We start from the raw sequence: 22,835 nt of genomic DNA, 5'->3' as shown, positions 1-22,835 counted from the left end.
TAGTTGTTGTTGCTGTTGTCAGTATTACTGTGTGACCTTGAAAGTTCTTTAGAGGCTCGGTGGTAATAACAACAATAAACCCTTTTATGTTTTGTAGCTCATTTTGATGAAGTTTCAACTGGCATTCTTTAAAGAAGATGGAAAAAAGAATTCTGTGCACAAAGAATATTCAGTTCCTTGATTTAGCTAGCTGACAGGCAGACAGTATAAAGACACATAGTTCACATGAACAGCACACAGCACTGTATTAATGATTTATTCAGTTTAAGGACCCTTGTGTTTGTGTGAAGCTTGAAATAAACAAAAAGGCCAGGTAATCTAGACAAAAGTTAGATTTTGAAGGGATTTTTGGTTTTGTTTTGTTTTCCCTGTGAGTTTCACTGGCAATGAGAGAGAAAATGCATTATGTTGATGATACCGAAAATCTCTGAGATTATTTTAAATCCATATGAATTAATGGAAAAAATGTTTTTGCTCACAACTAAGTTTGTTTTTTAAGTATACTTTATGAAAATGCTGATGAACCAAGGAGTGGCGGTTTGAATATCTGACTTGTATATGTTGTTTCTTACATCTGTTTTATAGGAATCAATTAGTGATTTCTACTGGTATTATTCTGGGAAGGATGTTATTGATGAGCAAGGACAACGTAATTTCTCTAAAGCAATTCAAGTTGCAAAACAGGTCTTCAATACTCTCACAGAGTATATTCAGGTAACTGCTCACATTGTCATTTGCATGAAATTAGTAAGAAATAATGTTTTGAAATATGTGTAGTAGCCATTTGTTATTTTTTTGCAACTTAAGAATCTAGCAGATTCCCAGGTATCACTGAATTGTCTCCTCTTTTGCTAACCAAGACTGCTTGTGTCCCAGTATGTAGCCAGTTGTGTCCTTTTCTTTCCAACAGGAACCTTGCCATTATAATTTGTTTTTGCACCTCAAAATTGTATTACTGCAATGCATCCTAATGCATTCTTCACATTTACTTTATCTGAAAAGTAAAACTAACGTAGAATGTGGCTGTGTACTTAGTAAGTGGAATATCATGTGGCATATTCAATTAGTGCTCTGGCGTCTTGTCAGTTTCTGGCTGGAGCGTAAGGTGCTAGGGCTGATTATAAAGCTCTAAATATACTGCTTGAAAAAACTCTCTCCCCATGACATATTGCCACTTTTCAGATCTGCAGAGACTTGCTTGACCTGGACCCTCTTTGCAATAAACAAGAAGAAACTGCTGGCAGGATGTAATGAGCACCATAGAAAAGTTCTAGAAGAAATTAATAATTCTGTACTGAGTGCAGGGCTTGGAAGGGGTGCAACAAATAAAATATGGAGCCACACATTGAAAGATAAGAAAAAAAACCTGAATAGCTGTGTCATTCCATGAGAACCATTCATTCTGTGCACTGACTGAGGCAAGGGGACTCATAGACTAAGGCCAGAAGGGACCATCATGCTCATCTAGTCTGACCTTCTGCCTATTGCAGGCAACAGAACCTCACCCACCCACTCCTGTAAAAGACCCATAAACTCTGTGAGTTCCTGAATTCCTCAAATCTTGATTTAGAGACTTCAAATTACAGAGACTCCACCATTTACACTAGTTTAAACCTGCAAGTGACCCATGCCCCATGCTGCAGAGGAAGAAAAAAACCCCATGGTCTCTGCCAGGCTGACCTGTGGGAAAATTCCTTCCTGACCCCATATATGGTGATCAGTTAGACCCTGAGCATGTGGGCAAGATCTGCAGCCAGACATCTGGAAAATAATTTTCTGTAGTGTCTCAGAGCCCTTCCCATCTAGTGTTCCATCACCCACCGTTGGAGATCTTTGCTACTAGCAGTTGCAGATCGGCTTCATGCCATTGTGGGCAGTCTCATCATATCATCCACTCCATAAACTTATCAAGCTCAGTCTTGAAGTCAGTTAGGTTTTTTTGTCACCACTACTCCCTGGAAGCTTGGTCCTATGGAAAAACTTGAATTCTGGCATTTCCTAACTTTTGAGTACTTGACTTTGAAATCTTCATTACATTGTTTAATGTAGTTTTTCTTTTCTATGTAACTAGCTAGAATTTTTAAAGAATCAAATTCTCCTGTGTTTTAATTCTAAAGTACCTTTTATTGTTCTCTTAAAAAAGGAAGTGTGATAAATGTTAGGGGAAAGTGTTAGGCAGCCTTAACATGGTTCACTACCATTCATCCTATACTATATTGGATCCTCTATCCACGTACAGAACTTCTTTCCCCATAAGTAGACACTCTACTTGCAGATTGAGGTCCCATATAATTTATTTATTTCTTAGTGAATGTCACATACCAGTATGCTACAATATACTAGCCTTTTCCCATGTAAAATAAGAAATGCTGCTTATGATAATATGAAGTGATTAAAAATAATTTGGGGCCTTTTTTCTGATTACACAATATTTTCATTATGGAAGTTGCGGTACAACTGTCAGGAGATTATTTAAAACTCCACTATATGAAATAATGGCAATTATCAACAGAGGGTCCTGTGGCACCTTTAAGACTAATTGAGGCAGTATAGGCTGTGAACTAGTGGGAGAGAAACTTGGCCAAATGATTACAGAATGGCCTGCTACACCCAAACTGTTAGTCTTAAAGGTGCCACAGGACCCTCTGTTGCTTTTTACAGATTCAGAGTAACACGGCTACCCCTCTGATAAATGGCAATTATGTTAATCAGCCAAAGGATAATTTTGATAAGCCAAAAAGTAGCTTTATCTGATAACTATTTTTGAGAAATTATCCCAAAAAAATAATGTTTAAAAAATAGGACCAGATTCTGGAGTAACTCCACTGAAAGTAAATGGACTTACAGAGATATGAAACCTATATGAGTGAGGATTCAGACCTCATTGTAATTTCTCTTGGGAAGGATTTATTTAAAGACGGAGCATACAGACTGTACTTTTTTATTCACATTCAAATCCTCATTATGGAAATCTGTATTATTTTAGAGCTCATAGGAGTGAATTGTGAAAGTACTGGCTTGAATAAGTATTAGTAGAAGCTGGTGATATGCAAATGTATGCACACAGCTCTAACAGATTTGGCCTGCTACACCCAAACTATTCTGTTCACAGTGTTAATAATTATCTTATTCATTGTCCTTTGAAATATCATCTGATGTTTGTAAAAATATGATACCATTGTAACACCAGACAGTGTTTTACAACAGGTGAAACTTGCCGAACAAAAAACAAGGGGCCTGATTCATCTCTTCTTAAAACAATTTTACCTCAACCTCATCATTGTTACTACTGGTTTACACTTGCTTAAGTAGAGGAGAATTAGACTAAACATCTGTGCCCCTCAGGAGATTCCAATTTAAAGGTGCAAACTGGTACTGTTCCATGAACATTGAGATCCATTTTTTGCGGCTTCCTCTTTATACAGAGCTTTGAAAATGTGGCCTTAGTTGCCTTAAAGCAAAGGAAGTGGTAGGGATATTCTATAGTAATTGTTAATGTGTTATCAAATGAAATTGTCATTCCATTTATGTTTCAGCTTTCCTTAACAGTTCCTAAAATTCTTGTGTAGCAGCTCTCAACTGATCATATTTTAGGTACCGTGATTCTAATTTTATCCTAATGTTTAATGTAATTCTCTTGCATATAAACCCTGTTCTCCTTTTCTTGTCATCTGCATGGTAGGGTCCATGTACAGGGAACCAGCAGAGTCTGGCACACAGCAGGCTATGGGATGCAGTGGTTGGTTTTCTTCATGTGTTTGCCCACATGCAGATGAAACTATCTCAGGTATCATGCACTTTTTTTTCTTATTTTTTAGTTACTAATTTTTTACAATACATTAGCTAAATTGTTGCCCGAACAAATTATTTTCATATTAAGAGAGGGTGACCAGAACAACAATGCAAGGGAATACAGAAGAATTGAGGCAGTATAGGCTGTGAACTAGTGGGAGAGAAACTTGGCCAAATGATTACAGAATGACACTGCAACTCCTATGATCCAACCCTTTATTTTGACACCAACTTCCTCTGTAACTTTGGGCACATCAAACATTCTGTGCCTCAATTTCTGCATCTGTAAAGCAGAGTCATATTTACCTTCTTACCTGTCTCAGGTGGGTGTGGTGGAGTATTTGAAAAATAATTTGATGTACTCAGATTACAGGTGCCAGACAAGTGGGAAATGCTTTTTTGATGTTATCATTAGTTTTAATCTATGTTGTTACTTTTATAATATTTAAAGTTATAGTTATAGAGTTATAGAGCTCTAAAGACGGAGATTTTTATAATTATTTTAGATTCTGATATGATTCAAGAATCCAGTCTTTGAATGTGCCACAGAGATGAAAGTTGGGATGTAGTGTGGAGTGAAGGTTGATATCTTGGTTCTGCTGAACTTCTTAGTGCTATAGACATTCTTTGTTTTCATGAACAGGCATTCTCACAGCAGGTAGCATTGTAGTGAATGCAGACTTTCCTAAATGATGAAGGGGAGACACATACAAAATAGAGGTGCACAAATAGCATACACATATTGTTATGGTTACCAAAATATACTTATTTTAAGAATGAAAAAGTAGACTTGTTCAACAACATGTGGAAAGTCTGTGGCCAGGCCAGGAGTAAAATCCTCTTGGGTCCCAGTGTAGTGCTTTTAGTATGAGAAGACATGCTTTTCTCTTATTAAAAGTTTCTGCTTTATTCACTGTTCATCCTTTGCACTGAATGAGGCAGGAGTCCTATGGTAAAAAAAAAAAGGTGATCATGTTATGTCATAAAACCTTATGAGGGGACAGAATTAAATGTGTATGAGCCACCTTAATTCTGGCACTTCTTAACTTTTGGTTGCTTCATCTTGTATGATAGTTTTTTGTATGTAATTTCATAAATTATAAAAAAATATAAAAATCCACCACCACCAAATACTCCATCTTATGGAGCCATATTGACCCTCAGCATGAGTTATCAGCAGAGTTTGAATCTAGGACCTTTGGATCCACAGCACAGACCTCCACCACTTGAGTTAGAGGAGTGACAGATAGCAGTAATATCTTCTCATCCTGTATGTGGATCAGCTAGTAGAGAGGACTTGACACACACTCTGCCAACTGTTTGCTAGACAGTAGGGTAATGTTGGTGTTCAGGATTCCTGGATTCTGTTCCTGGCTTAGGAAGGAAATGGGGTCTAGTGGTTAGAGATAGTACACCTAAGTGCATAGATTTGGCACGTTCATTATAAAAGGCAGAATCGCTATGGATGAGACTTGGGTTTGCGATGACAGGTTTGTATTCTCAGATCTATCTGAAGTGACCTTGCACAATGTTTTTCTTACTACATCTGTCAAATGAGAGACTATTTGCCTGCCTCCTAAGACAGCTATGAGGCTTTGCTCAATAATAGGGTGAGGGAAGTTCATAGGATTATTAATATTAGTTGCTAGATTAGACCTGATGGTTTCCTCCTAGTCTATGGGACAGTGCTATGTCTTTTTCCCATTTGGAGTTCAAGCTCTTGGGGCCTGGGAGCATGTTCAGTATCTCAGAATAGTTGACATATCGGGAGATCTTTGAGGCTTTGAATATGCCTAATGCAGATGGGCTGCTCAGGTATTTTCATAGCAAACTTTTAATAAATTCATCTGAACAAGTGTAAATACTGATTTTCAGAGTCTTTTCTGAATTGACTAAATCTGGGTGGATTTCAGTGGGGTTGGCAAATGACACCTCTTTGGTGTACATCATAAAGGCTGGCACTAGAGCTCTTCCAAGAATGATTGGAAATAGATTTGAAGCCATTGAACTTTTTATGGCGAAATTTTAAGAAAAATATGCCTGAGGCACAGAAGAAACATGGGGAAATTTCAGATTAAATAGTTAAAGATTGACAAAGTTCTACACAATTAAAGTTTAATAACTTTGTTTTACCTCGTATAAAACATTCCCAACTATGACTGATGTGTGACTTTTTGTCTTATTTGAGCTTTCTGTAATTCAATGCTATTGCTGTTATGACACTTTTCTTATGGCAGTGTGGGTGAGAACCTGATCATCACAATACTATCATCAGTTTAGCAGACATAAAGTATTATATAGGCATCATCTCTTCAACTCTGACACAGCTGCATACTATCAGAAAAGCTTTTCTTCTCTTTATTCTCCATAGTAGTTCATCTTGCACTATGGCTGTATTAAATTGCTGTTTCTTCTAAACAAATAAGTGAGTGTGTGTGTGTTGCTACTGTATGACAGTAAATAGTTGGATAAATGTGTTTTCATTTTATTTTCAGATCTGACATAAAGGGTCAAATACACTAATGGCCTCTCAGCTTCTCAGTCTGATTTTCCCTAGATGAAAATTAGGGGGGGAGGGATAGCTTAGTGGTTTGAGCATTGGCTTGCTAAACCCAGGGTTGTGAGTTCAGTCCCTGAGGGGTCACTTAGGGATCTGGGGCAAAATCAGTACTTAGTCCTGCTAGTGAAGGCAGGGGGCTGGACTTGATGACCTTTCAAGGTCCCTTCCAGTTCTAGGAGATGGGATATCTCCATTTATTTAAACCTACACATGCAAACACAAACATTAGTTCAAGTTGGCAGTTGTATGTGTAAAATACCTGTTTTACAAGTGCAAGTTCCTATTTGTGCAAAATATGTTCATGCAAGATCAGAGGCTCAGTTGAGGGTCATAGAAATATTGACCCAAAATAGTCTTATTTACAATGTATTCATGTTTGCAGGATTCCAGTCAAATTGAATTACTGAAAGAGTTAATGGATCTTCAGAAGGATATGGTGGTCATGTTGCTCTCTATGCTGGAAGGTAATTTTAATTTATTTTAAAAGTTTATTTTGCAAGTATTATAACCGTATCTTTTCCTCTGCACATTTTTTTTCACAGCAAAACCAATGTCTCTTCCTTTTTTAGTATTTTAAAGTTAATTTGTTTATTATCAGAAGAGCTTTTGATCTTTAAAGGCTCATGGGAATTACTATAACTATAATTTGCATGGTGAGTGATAATGTAAGAATTAATTAAATCAATGTTAATTATGCACAGGCCAGCTCAGTTTGAATCATTACAAAGATTTACTTATTTCCATGTGTTTTGCTTCTATTTTGGTTCAAATGAGATGCTATTTGCTGGTGAAGCTAGAATCCAAGGTTCTTGCTACAGAAGGAAGCTTCACTATTTATCAGTTGTTTTATTTACTGTGTGTTAGCAACTTCAGTGTGCTGCATTTAACATCACACTTTTTTGTATTGACAGTTACCTTAACCATGAAAGAATGGGCTTTGAATTCACCTGGGTAGGTCTACCATGGCTCTGGGGGATTGTCCTGTTTAACATTTGCAACAGCTACCGTTGCACCTCAACTTCCCCCAGTAGCAGGTGGCCATTGAAAAATATGGTTATTATTTATTGATTTGCAGTGGCCACTGGGACCTTCAGTCAAGGACCAGGACCACATTGTGCTAGGCATTGAATAAACAAAGATGGTCCCAAAGATACCTATTTTCTCCCTCAGAACCAGAAAGCCTAATCTCCACAGCATATCTAAGCTCCTCAGAGGAGTGGCTAGAAAAGTCTCAATGTCACTCCTAAATTCTATCTCCCATTCAGCACTCTATTAAATGTGAAAGAAATCTTAGATGTATACATACTGACATTTATCTCCTCCTTTCAAAAGCAGTGCTTATAATTACTTCTGTTATTGCATCTTTATAGAATCATAGAAGTGTAGGACATGAAGGGACCTTGAGTGGTCATCTAATCCAATCCCCTGCACTCAAGGCAGGACTAAGTAATAACTAGACCATTCCTGAGAGGTGTTTGTCTAACCTGCTCTTAAAAACCTCCAGTGACAGAGATTCTACGACCTCCTTAGGCAATTTGTCCCAGTGCTTAACTTCCTTGACAGGAAGTTTTTCCTAATGTCCAACCTAAATCGGCCTTGCTGCAATTTAAACATATAGCCTCTGAGGACAGGAAAAGAAGCAAACAAGAAAAAAATTTTCACCCTCTTCCTTGTAACAACCTTTTAATCTGTTATATGGCTCCCCTCAGTCGTCACTTCTTCAGACTAAACAAACCCAATTTTTTCAATCCTTCCTCATAGATCTTGATTTGGTAAAGTATTTTTAAATGATAACCTGTATAATTATACACTGAAGACTTGCATGCAACCAGATCAGTTAGCAGTTTGTAAATCTTACCATGTGATGATTTCAGAAGTCATTATTAAATGCTTTTATTTGCCAAAATGTTCATTGTCACCAATTACTTGTTATTGCATGTCACCCCCTTTAGGTAATGTTGTGAATGGAACTATTGGCAAGCAGATGGTTGACATGCTAGTGGAGTCTTCCAACAACGTGGAAATGATTCTGAAGTTTTTTGATATGTTCTTAAAGTTGAAGGATTTAACTTCATCTGATGCATTCAAGGAATATGACCCTGATGGTAAGGGTATAATTTCAAAGAGGGACTTTCAGAAGGCCATGGAAAGCCATAAGCACTACACCCAGTCTGAAACTGAGTTTTTACTATCTTGTGCTGAGACAGATGAGAATGAGACTCTGGATTATGAAGAATTTGTGAAACGGTTCCATGAGCCTGCCAAAGACATTGGTTTCAATGTTGCTGTTCTTCTGACCAACCTTTCAGAGCACATGCGCCATGATACTCGGTTGCAGACTTTTCTTGAACTAGCAGAGAGCGTTCTGAATTATTTTCAGCCCTTCCTTGGACGCATAGAAATCATGGGTAGTGCAAAGCGCATTGAGCGAGTTTACTTTGAAATAAGTGAGTCAAGTCGGACTCAGTGGGAGAAACCTCAGGTTAAAGAGTCAAAGAGGCAGTTTATCTTTGATGTAGTAAACGAAGGAGGGGAGAAGGAAAAGATGGAACTTTTTGTTAATTTCTGTGAGGATACCATCTTTGAAATGCAGCTAGCTGCCCAGATCTCTGAGTCAGATTTGAATGAGAGGTCCACAAATAAAGAAGAGAATGAAAAAGATAAGTCTGAGGAACAGGACCCTAGCAGGGGCTTCTTCTCCCTTGTGACTGTCAAGGCAGCCTTGGTAGCCCTCAAATATAATATAATGACTCTTACAAAAGTGCTCAGCGTGAAGAGTCTAAAGAAGCAGATGAAGAAAATGAAAAAAATGACCATGAAGGACATGTTCATGGCTTTATTTTCTTCCTACTGGAGCATCTTGATGGGCTTACTGCATTTCACCTGTAGTGTTTTCCGGGGCTTCTTTCGCATCATGTACAGTTTGCTACTCGGAGGAAGCCTGGTAGAAGGGGCTAAGAAGATCAAGGTAGCTGAACTTTTAGCCAATATGCCAGATCCCACTCAGGATGAGGTACGTGGTGAAGGGGAAGAGGGAGAAAGGAAACCCACAGAAGCTGCATTGCCAGCAGAAGATCTGACTGATCTGACAGCTTTATCAGATGATGGTGACCTACTCTCAGACATATTTGGCTTGGACTTGAAAAGAGAAGGAGGCCAGTATAAGCTGATTCCTCATAATCCAAATGCTGGTCTGAGTGATTTGTTGAGCACATCTTCCTTACTCCCATTACCTGAGATGCAGGAAAAAATTCAGGTAACAAACTATATTTTTATCCACCATGTTTCAGTCTGTTCTGTGTGGGCCAGAAATAAAACTTACAGCTATGTTTGTGTGATTTTAGTTTTTTTCTTAAGTGTGGCATGCTTTTTAAAGAATAACAGTGAATTACCAAAGTTTAGTCTTTCTGGGATCATGAGGTTGAAGCTGCTCAGACTAGTCCATGTTATTTGGTTTGCTTTTAAATTCAAAATTCAGTTTGTCTTTTGTAAATGCAAAGGGAAATGTCATTTTCCCTCAGTTTAGCGTTGGTTAATAAAAAATGCCTTGATGTTCAGCACTATGACTGTTGCCTTTTAGCCATGTTTTGAAGGCTGCATACAGTATAATACTGCTTAGACTTTTAGATGGGATTGCTTGTGTTGGTAAGGGCCAGATCTCAACAGCCCTGGGGCTCACTTCTGATTTGTCTTATGCAGGGCAGCCCCAAGGGTTTTGCTGCCCCAAGCGGCGGGGGGTGAGGAGCCGCGATCTGCGGCAGCTCCACCTCGCCGCTTTCTAATTCGGCGGCAGATCCTTCCCTCCGAGAGGGACAGGGACCCTCCGCCGAATTGCCGCCGAAGAGCCCAACGTGTAGCCCCTTCCCCTTGGCCGCCCCAAGCACCTGCTTGCTCAACTGGTGCCTGGAGCCGGCCCTGGTCTTATGTTTCTAAAGTTCATGCGTCAGGGTTTCATCCAGGTATCTTCAGGGGACAAGGTATTCTGGGAGGGGTTTTTTTTTAATCTCCTTCCTCTGAAGCATCAGGAATGGACACAGCTGGAGATGGGACTTTGGACATGGAGGGCACCGAGCATTCTCTTTATCAACGTGCAAGACTGGATGACTGGTTGGTTCTTGCTCATGTGCTCAGGGTCTCACTGATCAGTATACATGGGGTTGGGAAGGATTTGTTCCCCAGGTCATATTGGCAGTGTAGCGGGGTGGACACCTGCTCCTGCCCTGAGGGGCTTGAAATCAGCCCTCAAAGAGGGCTGCAGTGGTAAAAGCATCCCTGGAGAGGGCTGCAGCTCTAAAAGCTGGGCTGATTGGGAAAGCGCCACAGCTGGGCCACGCCTCAATCAGGCCACAGCTGGCCGGTATAAAAAGGCTGGGAGCCAAGCGCTCAACGGTCTCTCTCCGCATTCAGTGAGAGAAGGGCCTGGCTGCAGGGAGCTTAACCAAGTGCCTAGAGTGGGGCAGGGCTGGGGAAAGGCCAAGAGAGCTGGGGAGCTCCGGCCTAGGAAAGCCCCAGGCTGCAGGTCTAGGGTAAGGCAAAAGGGGCAGTTGGGTTGCAGGAGGCAGCCCAGGGGTAGGCAGAGGCAGCAGGTATGAACCCCTTTGCCTGTGATGAGTGGCTTATACTGCAATCTGCCCCAGTGAATGGGGGCTAGATGGAGACTAGGCAGTAGCCAAGACTGAGGCGAAGTGGGGATAGTGGGTGGAGATTCCCCTGGGAGGGGGAGACCCAGAACTGTGGGGGTACTGCCAGGGGACAGCACCCAGTTAAAGGGGCACCGGGGTCTGGGAGGGACATGGGGGCCAAGCGGCAGTGGGATACCGGCCTGCAGAGGGTGCTCTGCAGGCTAGAGAGCTAATTCCTGAGATGACCAGCAGGAGGTGCCGCAGGGGTGAGTCCCGTGCAGTGACCTTGGGTTCTTTTCATCTTCTTCTGCAACCTGTGGATGTGGGTCACTTGCCAGGATTATCTGGGTATCACTTAATCATTTTCCTGCCATTGCAGGGCTTGGATCACTGGTACATTTCAGCCCTTCCTATTCTCTGCCTTTTTCACCTAACAATTTAGTCTCATGTAGGTTGTAATACTTTGGTCTCACTTTAATTGTTGGCTTCAGTGTGTGGGTGATAGATGGTGTTGGTGGCCTGTGATATAGAGGAAGTTGGACTAGATGATCTAATGGTTCCTTCTGGCCTTAAACTCTATGACATATTTTTTATCTGACTCATTCAAGGAGCAGAAAGTGAATGACGATGAAAAGGAGGAGAAAGAAGAAACTAAATCGGAACTTGAAAAAGCAGAGTAGGTATAACCCAAGACCTTGCCCCTAAGAACTGTAGTTTGTTTTTCTGAGAAATCAGTTTTGTTTACAGGTAGTCCCTTGCTCCTTCATTTCTGTGTCATAGAGACATCTCACATGTCTGAATGTAGGTTCCCCATCACACATCATCCTCGCTGGCAAAGGAGCCCCTCACAGTCCCAGTGCAGTGAAACCAGCATAAAATTGATGCCATTATGGTGGTTTTATGCCTTCCTTTATTCCAGTCTATCCTTCCCAGTCCCGTTTCCAGCTGTGATCCCTGTATTTACATGACACCTGGGATAACAGTCAGCCTTCTCTATAGTGCTGCTCTATGATAAGTCTTCTGATCACTAGAATTTACACACTGTCTCACGCTATCTCCCTCCCTTCCCCAGGAGAGCTAAGAGTTGAGACATACTTTCACTGTATGTCCAGCCCGGGGCTGGGCTGCTTGAACAGACAGATTCCCAATATCACTTGGAACTGAGTTCCCCTGTGTCCAAGGCCCCATGTACTCCACATAAAACTGAACCTAATGTCTACTTCAACAACCCCAGCTTCTATAGCATGCTGGTGCAGAAAATGGAAAATTCCACAGGAGCATTTATCAGAGGGGTAGCTGTGTTAGTCTGTATCCACAAAAACAACGAGGAGTCCGGTGGTACCTTTTACCCACGAAAGCTTATGCCCAAATAAATCTGTTAGTCATTAGGGTGCCACCGAACTCCTAGTTACAGGAGCATTTGAATTTAAAACTAGAAGTCTAAATATGTAAGTAGCCCCTGCATGCATTTGTTTGTGATACTGAATGCAATTTATTTTATGCTGTCCCAAAGATTTCACTTTTCAATCTGCCACACACATTATCGCGCACACACCAAGGGGAACCTGGAGGTTTTGGCAGCTGGGCAGAAAATAGTAAGGGCATTTGGCATTTGAACAGGTTTGAGAGGCAGAGTGGGATTGTGGGACAAGAGCTTTAGCTGGAAGATTGTATTAAAATGACCGGCAGTACAAAAGCTAACATGTCTGATATTTAATAGTTATCTTTAAGGTTCAGAGTTAAAACCCCTTTAAGGGAAGAGGGAGTTTATCCCTCCTAGAACTATTGTTCCAGGCTGTCTGCTGACTAAAGATATGTCTACACTACCCGCCGGATCAGCGGGAAGTGATCGATCCAGCAGGGGTCGATTTATCGCATCTAGTCTAGATGCGATAAATCGACCCCTGAGCGTTCTCCCGTTGACTCCTGTACTCCACCGCCATGAGAGGCACAGGTGGAGTCGATGGGGAAGCGGCAGCAGTTGATTCACTGCAGTGAAGACACCACGGTGAGTAGGTCTAAGTACGTCGACTTCAGCTATGTTATTCATGTAGCTGAAGTTGCATAACTTAGATAAATCCCCCCCACTTAGGGTAGACCAGGCCTTAGGAAGAAAATGCTTTGATTTACATTCAGCTCTAGAGCTGTGCCGGAACCAGAATTTCTGTCCCATGAAAAATGTCACATTTCCAAATATTTTTTTTTTTTTACTTGGAATGAAAAGTTGAAAATTAAAATTTTCTATTGGATGTAAATTATGGCGCCAGGCAGCCCAACTGCCAGATGGGCACCCCAGGGAGCTGACTAGTCAGGTAGCGCTGGAAGCCGAGCAACTAAGGGAGCCATCACCAGGCAGGCTGCCCAGTATTCTGGGAGGCTGGGGACCCAAGCAGTCTGCATGCCTACCCTCCAGACAGCTTGTAAGCAGGCTGAAAGGAATCCAGACGGGCTGGCCAATCTGCTTGCCTGCCTGGTTTCCATCAAAAGTTTTAACAGTCTAAATGTTCCCACAGCACATATTGATTCCATCAAATCAGAAGTTTCCAATGGAAAAAAAGGTTCCATCAGAAAATGTTTGACCAGCGTTATTTAGTCCATTTGTCTAAAGTGTCTAGAAGCATTTAACATAGACACAGACAAACACCACATAGGTTCCAGAGAACAATTTTATAGTAAGGTGTATGGTCTTTGGCAAAGTCTTCAGCTACAGGTTCACTGAATGCACTGTGTGTAGCTGCTAGGTATGTAAACCAGGGTGATTTTGATTTTACAAACCTCGTCAGTCCAATATTGTTTTGGCTTTAGTGGGCATTGCTCACTGCAGGATGACAGTTCAGTGCTCTTAGATTTTTATGCAGCACAAACTTTAATGTCAGTTTTTTCAATGTGCAACTCAGCCTTTCTCTTTGTTTTTGATTTGTTTTTGGTTTTCTAAATTAATGCAACACTGTTTTAGGTCCCATATTAGTAATAGAATTATGGTCCGAGTTAAAAATCAAATAAATGTAATGGAATGCAAAATACAGTGTTTGGTTTTAACTGGTAAAATAGAGTGAAATTACATCCCATAGCTCAGGATTCCTTGTTTTCCTTTGTATAGCTGATATGTCACAAACACCTGAAAGTGCAACAATCAATTCTTGTAAGTGCTTGTGGTATCCACAACTGTTGGAGGGGAAATGCAGAATCCTGAACTCAAGACTTGGTTCCTAAATAGAGGAGGAAATGCTTTTTCAGTTATTCTGTTTCAAAACATAAATGTATTTTAAGTTTTAAGTCAACTATTTTCTGTTATGGCCAAATCCTGCTGCTTTCTCTGCATCCTGGAGCCCTCATCACAGCAGATGTGGTGTAGTCATGAGGCTGAAGGGGAGCTACCCGAAGTGCATTACAGAGCTTAGTTCTGTTGGTACTAACTACACAAATATGGAGTGGGGCTTGGGAATAGGAAGGGTGGAGCAGGTGGATCCATAATTACCTGGATTCACCAGTCAAATATCCTCATTTAAGAGAGGCTACTGCAATGCAGTGGCTGCAGTATCACCCACAGAACATCGTTGCCATTTCTTTGTGGCCTGAGAGGGAGGATTCCTCTTCATTTCACGTCTCTTCCCTGCACGAATCATGGCTATTGTGGCTTCATGAGGGGACAGGATTTTCCCCTTAATGTGGTGGGACTGTAAACAGGGGTCAGCAATGTGTCCATGGTAAAAATTTTGAGATCCATGGTAATTTTTCAAAACATTGAATGACTGAATGACACAATACCCCCAGCCCCCAATGTCCGTCACTAAATATGGTAATTTTGTCAAGTGTCCGTCGCGCAATGTGGTGGTGTCGACCCCTGACTGTAAACATCCGGGTGGGAAAAAAGTTTACAATAGATCTCTAGGTTATCTTCAGTGACTCAGCACACATTATGGGTTTATTTGTTTTCTCAGGGGAGAAGATGGAGAAAAGGAAGAAAAAGCCAAAGAAGACAAAGGGAAACAGAAGCTGAGACAGCTTCATGCACACAGATATGGAGAACCAGAAGTCCAGGAATCAGCCTTTTGGAAGAAAATCATAGCATACCAGCAGAAACTTCTTGTAAGATGTTATCTACACTGTTATCTACATTGGACTCAGTACTTGAATGTTAGCCAGGAACTTGTTACAAAGGCCTACAGAAAGTGTCTGTGCATCTGAGAAAGCTGTAGCAACCTTCACTCATTCTCTGCCCTTAACCCATCCCCCCAAAAAGGCATAAAAACAACATGACAGTGAAAATACCAATGTGCTAGGCAAAATAATCATTTAAAAAAACAAACAAACATTAAGGGCCTTCTTCAAATCTGCATGTAATGTTTGCCTTCAAATAAGCACGTACACTCTTTATAACGACAAAACCATGCTGCTTTTTTCTTTGCACAAGTTGGTACTTGTACATGCAGTTACCCAATTTGTGAATGCAAATGTGGGGGTTTGTGGCTGGAATGGATGCATATGTATTTTGTATTTTTAAGGGGTGGAAGAATTATATGCATTCTTGAAAATAATTTGCCACGAATGTTCATAGCTGCATTGCGGCTGTGAAATCCTATTAGTAAGCAGCACGAACCTGCTGTGGGGGTAATTAACTATTGGAGCAGTTTACCAAGGATCGTGATGGCCTCTCCATCACTGGCAATTTCTAAATCAAGATGGATTTTTTTTTAGAAGATATGCTGACATTCAAAAGGAATTATTTTGGGGAAGTTCTGTGGCCGATGTTATCCAACAGGTCAGACTAGACGATCACACTGGTCTCTTCTGGCCTTGGAATCTATGAAGGGGAAAATTTAGAGTGGAGAGATCTCAGAACTGAGAGCAAAATTTGGTGAGTTCTGAAGCTCTCTCACAGGTAAATTACATTTGTCTCTCAGGCTGAGGCACCATTCAGAGGCTTTGCTCAATATCTGAAAGGCACAAGGCTGAAGAATGGAATCTTGGTCTCAGACCTGTGGTAGTGGCTACAGAGCCTCTCCATGACAACGACCACAAGTCAGGGCTCCTCTGCTCTCTCCCATGGATCCAAGCAACTCTCTAACCCATTGGCTCTGCACCTGCCTGCATGACAACTCCACCACACATATTCCTGTAAAAAGAGCTACCGCTAAGGCCATAGTGTTCAAGAGTCTGCAGGGTCACCTTTCACTGCTTCTCTGCTTTCTAGCCCCTAGAGCAGTGATAAATAATTTCCCTTGTATATGAGACCTTTCAGAGCAGCACAAATGGCATGTGACAAACCAATTTAAAGAATTTTTGAAAACCCAATATTAGTCTAAAATTTCATATCTAGATATAAATCTGCATAAAACAGATGTCCTTTATTTTGCATGAAATATTTACCTTTTTAAAAACTGTCTTGAAAGCCCATATCTATGGAAAATAAGACTAATTAAAGGAACATGTTTCTCAAATAATTCAATTTCCCTCCACCCCAGTTTAGATACATATTTATGCCAGCTTGTAAATTGTAATGCATTCACAAAAGGGGGTGGAGAGTTACGGTTATGCATACAGCCTTATCTTCAACATTCTCTGACTTTTTGAGTGATTTTTTTGAGTGATTCACTTTGCAACTTTAGTATTCTTTTATTGTAGTTTGTGTGTGTGTGCGTGTGTGTTTGTGTGCGTGTGTGTGTGTGTATATATGTAGAGAGAGATAAAAGCAGCAGCTGTGAATGTTTTAAAAATTAGCCATGGGAAATATCCAAAAGATTTAGTTAGGATACAAGTTTAGCTCCACATCTGAAACTTACCTGGACTGTTCAAACCACGTCCGGCTACAGACCTTAGGGGAACAGTATTTTCATGGGATTTCCCATATTTCCACTTTCAATCCTGTTGCAGTTGGAACTTGAAAGTACAGTGGCCTAACAACATGAAAACTAATTTCAAGACTGAGTTATCCAAGCATTTCACTCTTCACAAGGTCTAAGATTTGGTTCCAAATTCAGCTTCGTTTTATGATTCTCCCACTCTAACTGAAAACCTTGGTAAACATGCAAGCAATTTTTGGAGGAGATTGTGGGAAGAGGTGTTCTTGTGAGGGTTTTTAACAGTAAAACTCTACAAGCTTTCTAGATTTGGATACTTTAAATATTTTTTATAACATAAGATTCTTAGAAGTAATTTTTATGAGTTCATCAAAGTTGACTAAATCAATATATAAAATTATTTATAGATAAACTGTATTTTTTATTTTTATTTTCAGAACTATTTTGCTCGCAATTTTTATAACATGAGGATGTTGGCTTTGTTTGTTGCTTTTGCCATCAATTTCATCCTGCTCTTCTATAAGGTAAATTTGTTGTATTATTACTAATCAACTCTTGTATTGCATAATTGCATGAATTTGAAAAACATGGGAGACTCCGTAGCCAAATTAACACACTCTAACTTCCAATTAAAACTAGCCAAAGACTGCATAGCCTAGTGAATTAAGGATCTGCTTAATATTTAAAATGTATTGAGTGCTTATCTTGTTAAAGTTATACCTCTATTAAAATGTCTATTAGTATTTTTTCCATCAGTACAATTTAAAAAAAAAAAAGAGAATCTTATGTAAAACATGCCACACATACCAAAAGCCTATATGCCTGACCTCTCTACACACAGTCATGGCAGGAAAGAGTTAACCATTTAAATAGTCAAATTCAATAAGGCACAATGCTAATTAGAGCCTGCTGGGCATGCACACTGGGGGGTCTTCACCTTCCTCATTGCAGAAGACCATCTCAGAGGGAAAAATATCAGGGAGGGAGAAGAATTATTTAAGCTGAGTACCAGCATGGACACAAGAACAAATGGATATAAACTGGCCATCAGGAAGTTTAGACTTGAAATTAGACGAAGGTTTGTAACCATCAGAGGAGTGAAGTTCTGGAACAGCCTTCCAAGGGAAGCAGTGGGGGCAAAAGCCATATCTGGCTTCAAGACTAAGCTTGATAAGTTTATGGAGGGGATGGTATGATGGGATAGCCTAATTTTGGCAATTAATTGATCTTTGACTATTAGCGATAAACATGCCCAATGGCCTGTGATGGGATGTTAGATGGGATGGGATCTGAGCTACTGCAGAGAATTCTTTCCTAGATGTCTGGCTGGTGAGTCTTGCCCACATGCTCAGGGCTTAGCTGATTGCCATATTTGGAGTCGGGAAGGAATTTTCCTCCAGGGCAGATTGGTAGAGGCCCTGGGGATTTTTCGCCTTCCTCTGCAGCATAGGGCAGGGATCACTTGCTGGAGGATTCTTTGCACCTTGAAGTCTTTAAACCATGATTTGAGGACTTCAGCAGCTCAGACATCGGTTAGGGGTTTATTACAGGAGTGGGTGGGTGAGATTCTGTGGCCTGCGTTGTGCAGGAGGTCAGACTAGACAATTATAATGATCCTTTCTGACCTTAAAATCTATGACTCTATGGTCATGACCTTCCATGGATCCCCAGTGATCTGTCAAGTTCATGGTAGCTTTTCTATAGTGAGGGAATGGCAAAACCAGTCATCCCAGTGGAATAAAGTAGAGGGATCTCTGTGAGGTATTTCTAGTGGCGATTTCTTCACAAAAAAAGGTTCCCTTCCCCCCATTTACATTTTTGTTTGTCTCTGTGATTTATACTACATAGCGTGTAGAAATGCAAAACTCCTGTCAAATTAAATAGTTTTCCCACTGACTGTGAGTGATTTGAACAGGTCTCCACCTCTGCTGTGATAGAAGAAAAGGAAGTTCTTGTGGTAAATGCTGAGGAAGACTCCAAGTTAAACAGCCTGGAAAGCGGCTCCCATCGGATCATCGCTGTGCACTATGTCCTTGAAGAAAGCAGTGGCTATATGGAACCCACGCTGCGGATTTTGGCCATCCTACACACAGTCATCTCCTTTTTCTGCATCATTGGATATTACTGTTTGAAAGTAAGAGGTCGAGGAATGTAGCACTGTTTGTTTTTGTAGACCCCTTTGCTCCTTTCTATTGAGTGATGTGCAGTGGAGCAAAATCACAGAAATTTTTCACAAACAGGGTGAGGACCTCCATGAAGAGCCACTAGGTTGCTGGCTTCCCCTGTATATAAGTTATGCATGTGATGAACCTCACAAGAATTCAGAAAGGTGAGGCCTGTCATGTGAGGGAGGTGGAATCCCTCCATATGGCATGTTCTCATAGACTCAACACATGGCCATTTGCCATGTACATTAATGCAGCCCTGTTCTGGCTGAGGTGCCGCCTGTGGCTTTCAAATACAAGTAGAGGGGGATACATGTGATCAGAGGAGGATAGATTACAATGGCAGCATTGCATGTCAGCTGGCTGTGCTGCACAAGAAGTGTATATTGCCAAGGGTGTGTGGTAGTTGGACTAGAGTTTCTGACTGATCTCCCATGGGTGATATTCTGACAAGGCCTTCCTCTTGTCCCTTTTATACCTTTGTTAGTCTTGTTTTATCAGAAGTGGAATGCAACATAGCAGCAGCTTGCTCAAAGGAGGCACATGAATAGCATTTCTCTTTGCACAGGTTTTTATGCAGTAGGAAATTATTTGACTTCTAGTTATTTTTTCATCCTATCTTTAATTGGTTACCTTTTCTTTGCCACAGAGACAGGATCTGCTTTCCAAGTGAAGGCAAATGGTTACCAAGTGGCTGATTTCCTTATGCACTTTAAATACTTGCACAACACCAATAAATAGTGAAACACATTTTCAATGACTGGGTGTCAGGTGACATATGCAGTACCATCTCCAGGTCCTGGCTTTTGAGATACGGCTTTCTTTTTTTCTGTGTGAGTTTTATGGAATGTCTTTCAAAAAATAACTTTTTATATTTATCCTCTTGGTAGACATGAATTAAACTATTGAAGTAACTGTTTGACATAATGATTTCCCACAATTTCTGATGCTCTGAATGGAAGACATTGTCCTTAAAAGGGACAGTTCTAGTCTCGACCTGTGGCCACTGTAGACACACGTTGCTTTAAAAAAAATCCATTTCAACTGTATTGCTTTTTATTTGTGTGCAAGATTTGTGTCTGTAAATTGCTGTTAAAATGGGAATGAGTAAAATCCACTAAAAACTTTTTATGAAGCTGTCTTCAAATGATATTTGAATTACAGTTTTTATGTTGAGTGTAATATCCACCCTATTATCAAGTAATATAGTTTTAATTGTTATTGTTCCAATATAATGCTGTCCAGCTGTAGGCTGTGGTTTAGGTGCAGAGTCACTCATGTGGAGTGGATAAATATAAGGTGAATTTGTGGAAATTCAGAAATAATGCTGGGAGCCTAACAGAATCACTTTTCAAAATAAAAGTCCAATAAAACAGCCCTCTGTATGTAATTAACGCTTTAGTGCAACCAGAATGTACTTTTCTGTCAGTAGCAGTTTTCTAAGGAAAGTCCATTCAAATGGAACTTAAAGATCTGCCAGCCGCATCCAGCCCCAATGGGAGGCACTTCTCTTGAATGTCAGTCACCCAGCTCATTATAGAGAGTTCTGTCCCAGGGAAGGCATCCAGAGCCTTGTAGTCCAGATCCTCAGGGGCAGGCAAAGTGCACTGAGCACAACTCAAGGAGGCGGTGTGCAAAAGTACTTTAACGATGTCTTTTGCATTATTCTCATGCCAGTGCAGCTGTTTCCCCTGCTGTGTCTTAAGAGCAGCCTCAGGACTACTTTAATTTATGCCAATCTTTAACAGCCCCAGGTGCCTTAATGCAACCCTAGGGTTACCATATTTCAACACTGAAAAAAGAGGACACTCCATGGGGGCCCTGGCCCTGCCCCAACTCTGCCCCTTCCCCGCCCCCACTCCAACCCCGCCCCCATTCCAACCCCTTCCCCAAAGTCCCTGCCCCAACTCTGCCCCCTCCTCTGAGCACCCCTCATTCCCCCTCCTCCCTCCCGCTCTGATCTTGGTTGTGGGTTGCTAAGTGCTTCCCTGCTCCCCACTCGCCCTGCAGCCCCCGCCACCCCCCCTTGCCCTGCAGCCTCTGTGACCCCTGCTCCCCACTCGCCCTGTAGCCCCTGCACACACACCCTGCCCCTGCAGCCTCTGTGACCCCCGCTCCCCACTCGCCCTGCAGCCTCTGCACCCCCCCTTGCCCTGCGGCCTCCATGACCCCTGCTCCCCACTCGCCCTGCAGCCTCTGCGCCCCCCGCCTGCCCTGCTCCCCCGCTCACCCAACAGCCTCTGCCTGGCGGAGGCTTCGGATGCTCAGCGGCAACCGGGACGGCGCGGGTCCCTGCAGCCCCAGCATACACCACACTCCCCGCCCCGCGCCGCAGCCTTCTTCCTGCTGCCGCAGAACATGTTCCCCACTGGAAACAGCTCCCACGGCCCTGGGGCCACAGGAAGAGTCACCCAGTGGCCAGGGGGTCCCTGCCTGCGGGGGAAGCCCGAGCCGCTGGCTGGGCCTGGCCTCCCCGTGGTCCTGCGGGCTTGGCTGGGGCGCGCAGTCTGCCCGGCGTGCAGGGGCAGCAGCTGCCCCTCTGCCACCTTCTGTGGCTGCGCCCTCTCCCTCGCCCCGCCTGAGCTCGCTACAATGTAGCCGGGGCGGCTGGGCTGCGCTGCGATCCCGGCGGGTCGTGCTAGGGCCGGGTGGCCCCTGGCTTATGCCTCTCTATTTCCCTGGACATGTCCAGCTTTTTGAAAATTCCCCTTGGACGGGGATTTGAGGACCAAAAAGCCGGACATGTCTGGGGAAATCCGGACGTATGGTAACCCTATGCAACCCCAGATGAGCCTGACATAGGAGCATGCCCAATGTTCTGCTCACTTTTTAGCCATGCCCCTTTTCACCCTGCTATGCTGACAGCAGGGAAGGTGTGTGGTCTACAAACCCTTATATTGGCTCTATGCCACCATATGATCCCCCTGGCATTTGTCTGAGCCTTCTTGGGTTAATGGCCACAGTACTGAAACAGTGCAGTGCAAAGTCATTGCATGGCACTGAAGGATCTGGGCCTCCTTCATCTATACATACCCAGGTTCCTGGCATTAGTCAAATACTTGACTGTTTGAAAGACTACTGTAGCTTATGTGTAGTATGCAATTTTTCCTTCTGATTGCTGGTTTAGCTTCATTCAATCTGTGCATTCAATTTTTATAAGCAGTTAGCTGTTCTTAAAAGATAGCAGCTCCCAGAGCTGTCACTGATTTTGAACTAATTTTTAATATGTTTATTTTTCTATTGCAGGTTCCACTGGTTATTTTTAAGCGTGAAAAGGAAGTTGCAAGGAAATTGGAATTTGATGGGCTGTACATTACAGAACAGCCTTCAGAAGATGATATTAAAGGGCAGTGGGACAGACTCGTCATCAACACACAGTGAGTGTTTTTACTTTAGCTTTTATAGCTGTGTACAGAATTTTCTGGAATACACACATTGTATATAGCTAGCTCTCAAGTTTCTCAGAAGTGGACGATGGCGATGGGGATTAGGCTTCCAGCAAAATAATCCAATAGACTGTAAGCATCTGTAGGAATTATTGTATATCATGATTATTAGTCTGTGTTCTGAGGTCCTGAATCTGAAATGACTTGCCCTGCAAAAAAACCAAGGCACAATAAAGTTCACGTTGGTAAGTATTATATTTACTAACAAATGCGACTGCCACAGATACTGGGTGAACTGCACTTTGGAACCTTTTAGACCGCCTTGAGTGTGCCCCTCAGGTGACAGGCCCAGGTTCCTGCACCTCATTCTGGGCAGAACCACATGGTCCATCCACTCTGGGTCTGGGTCTCTGGACGTCAATTCTAACTGTGTTGACACCCAACTCAATTTGACACCTTTCGCCCTTTCTCTCCGGGGACCTGTGATCAGTCAAGTTGACTAAAGCAAC

General features: G+C 42.0%; 1 protein-coding gene across 10 annotated transcripts in view; it reads left to right on the top strand.

Annotated features, from left to right (window-relative positions):
• Nucleotides 1-22,835, top strand: part of RYR2 (ryanodine receptor 2) — a 690,844-nt gene that overhangs the window by 621,226 nt on the left and 46,783 nt on the right. For all 10 annotated transcript variants that reach the window (XM_034765046.1, XM_034765042.1, XM_034765040.1 and 7 more), the window contains 9 exons: nt 586-714; nt 3,683-3,787; nt 6,735-6,816; nt 8,305-9,608; nt 11,583-11,650; nt 14,916-15,063; nt 17,213-17,299; nt 18,691-18,909; nt 22,187-22,317. In XM_034765046.1, coding sequence (XP_034620937.1) covers nt 586-714; nt 3,683-3,787; nt 6,735-6,816; nt 8,305-9,608; nt 11,583-11,650; nt 14,916-15,063; nt 17,213-17,299; nt 18,691-18,909; nt 22,187-22,317 — 2,273 coding nt within the window. The remainder of the gene's footprint in view (nt 1-585; nt 715-3,682; nt 3,788-6,734; nt 6,817-8,304; nt 9,609-11,582; nt 11,651-14,915; nt 15,064-17,212; nt 17,300-18,690; nt 18,910-22,186; nt 22,318-22,835) is intronic.

Source organism: Trachemys scripta, chromosome 3 (assembly GCF_013100865.1).
Source record: "Trachemys scripta elegans isolate TJP31775 chromosome 3, CAS_Tse_1.0, whole genome shotgun sequence".
In the NCBI taxonomy this organism is placed as follows: Eukaryota; Metazoa; Chordata; order Testudines; family Emydidae; genus Trachemys; species Trachemys scripta.
This window is presented reverse-complemented; position numbering and strand designations above follow the sequence as displayed.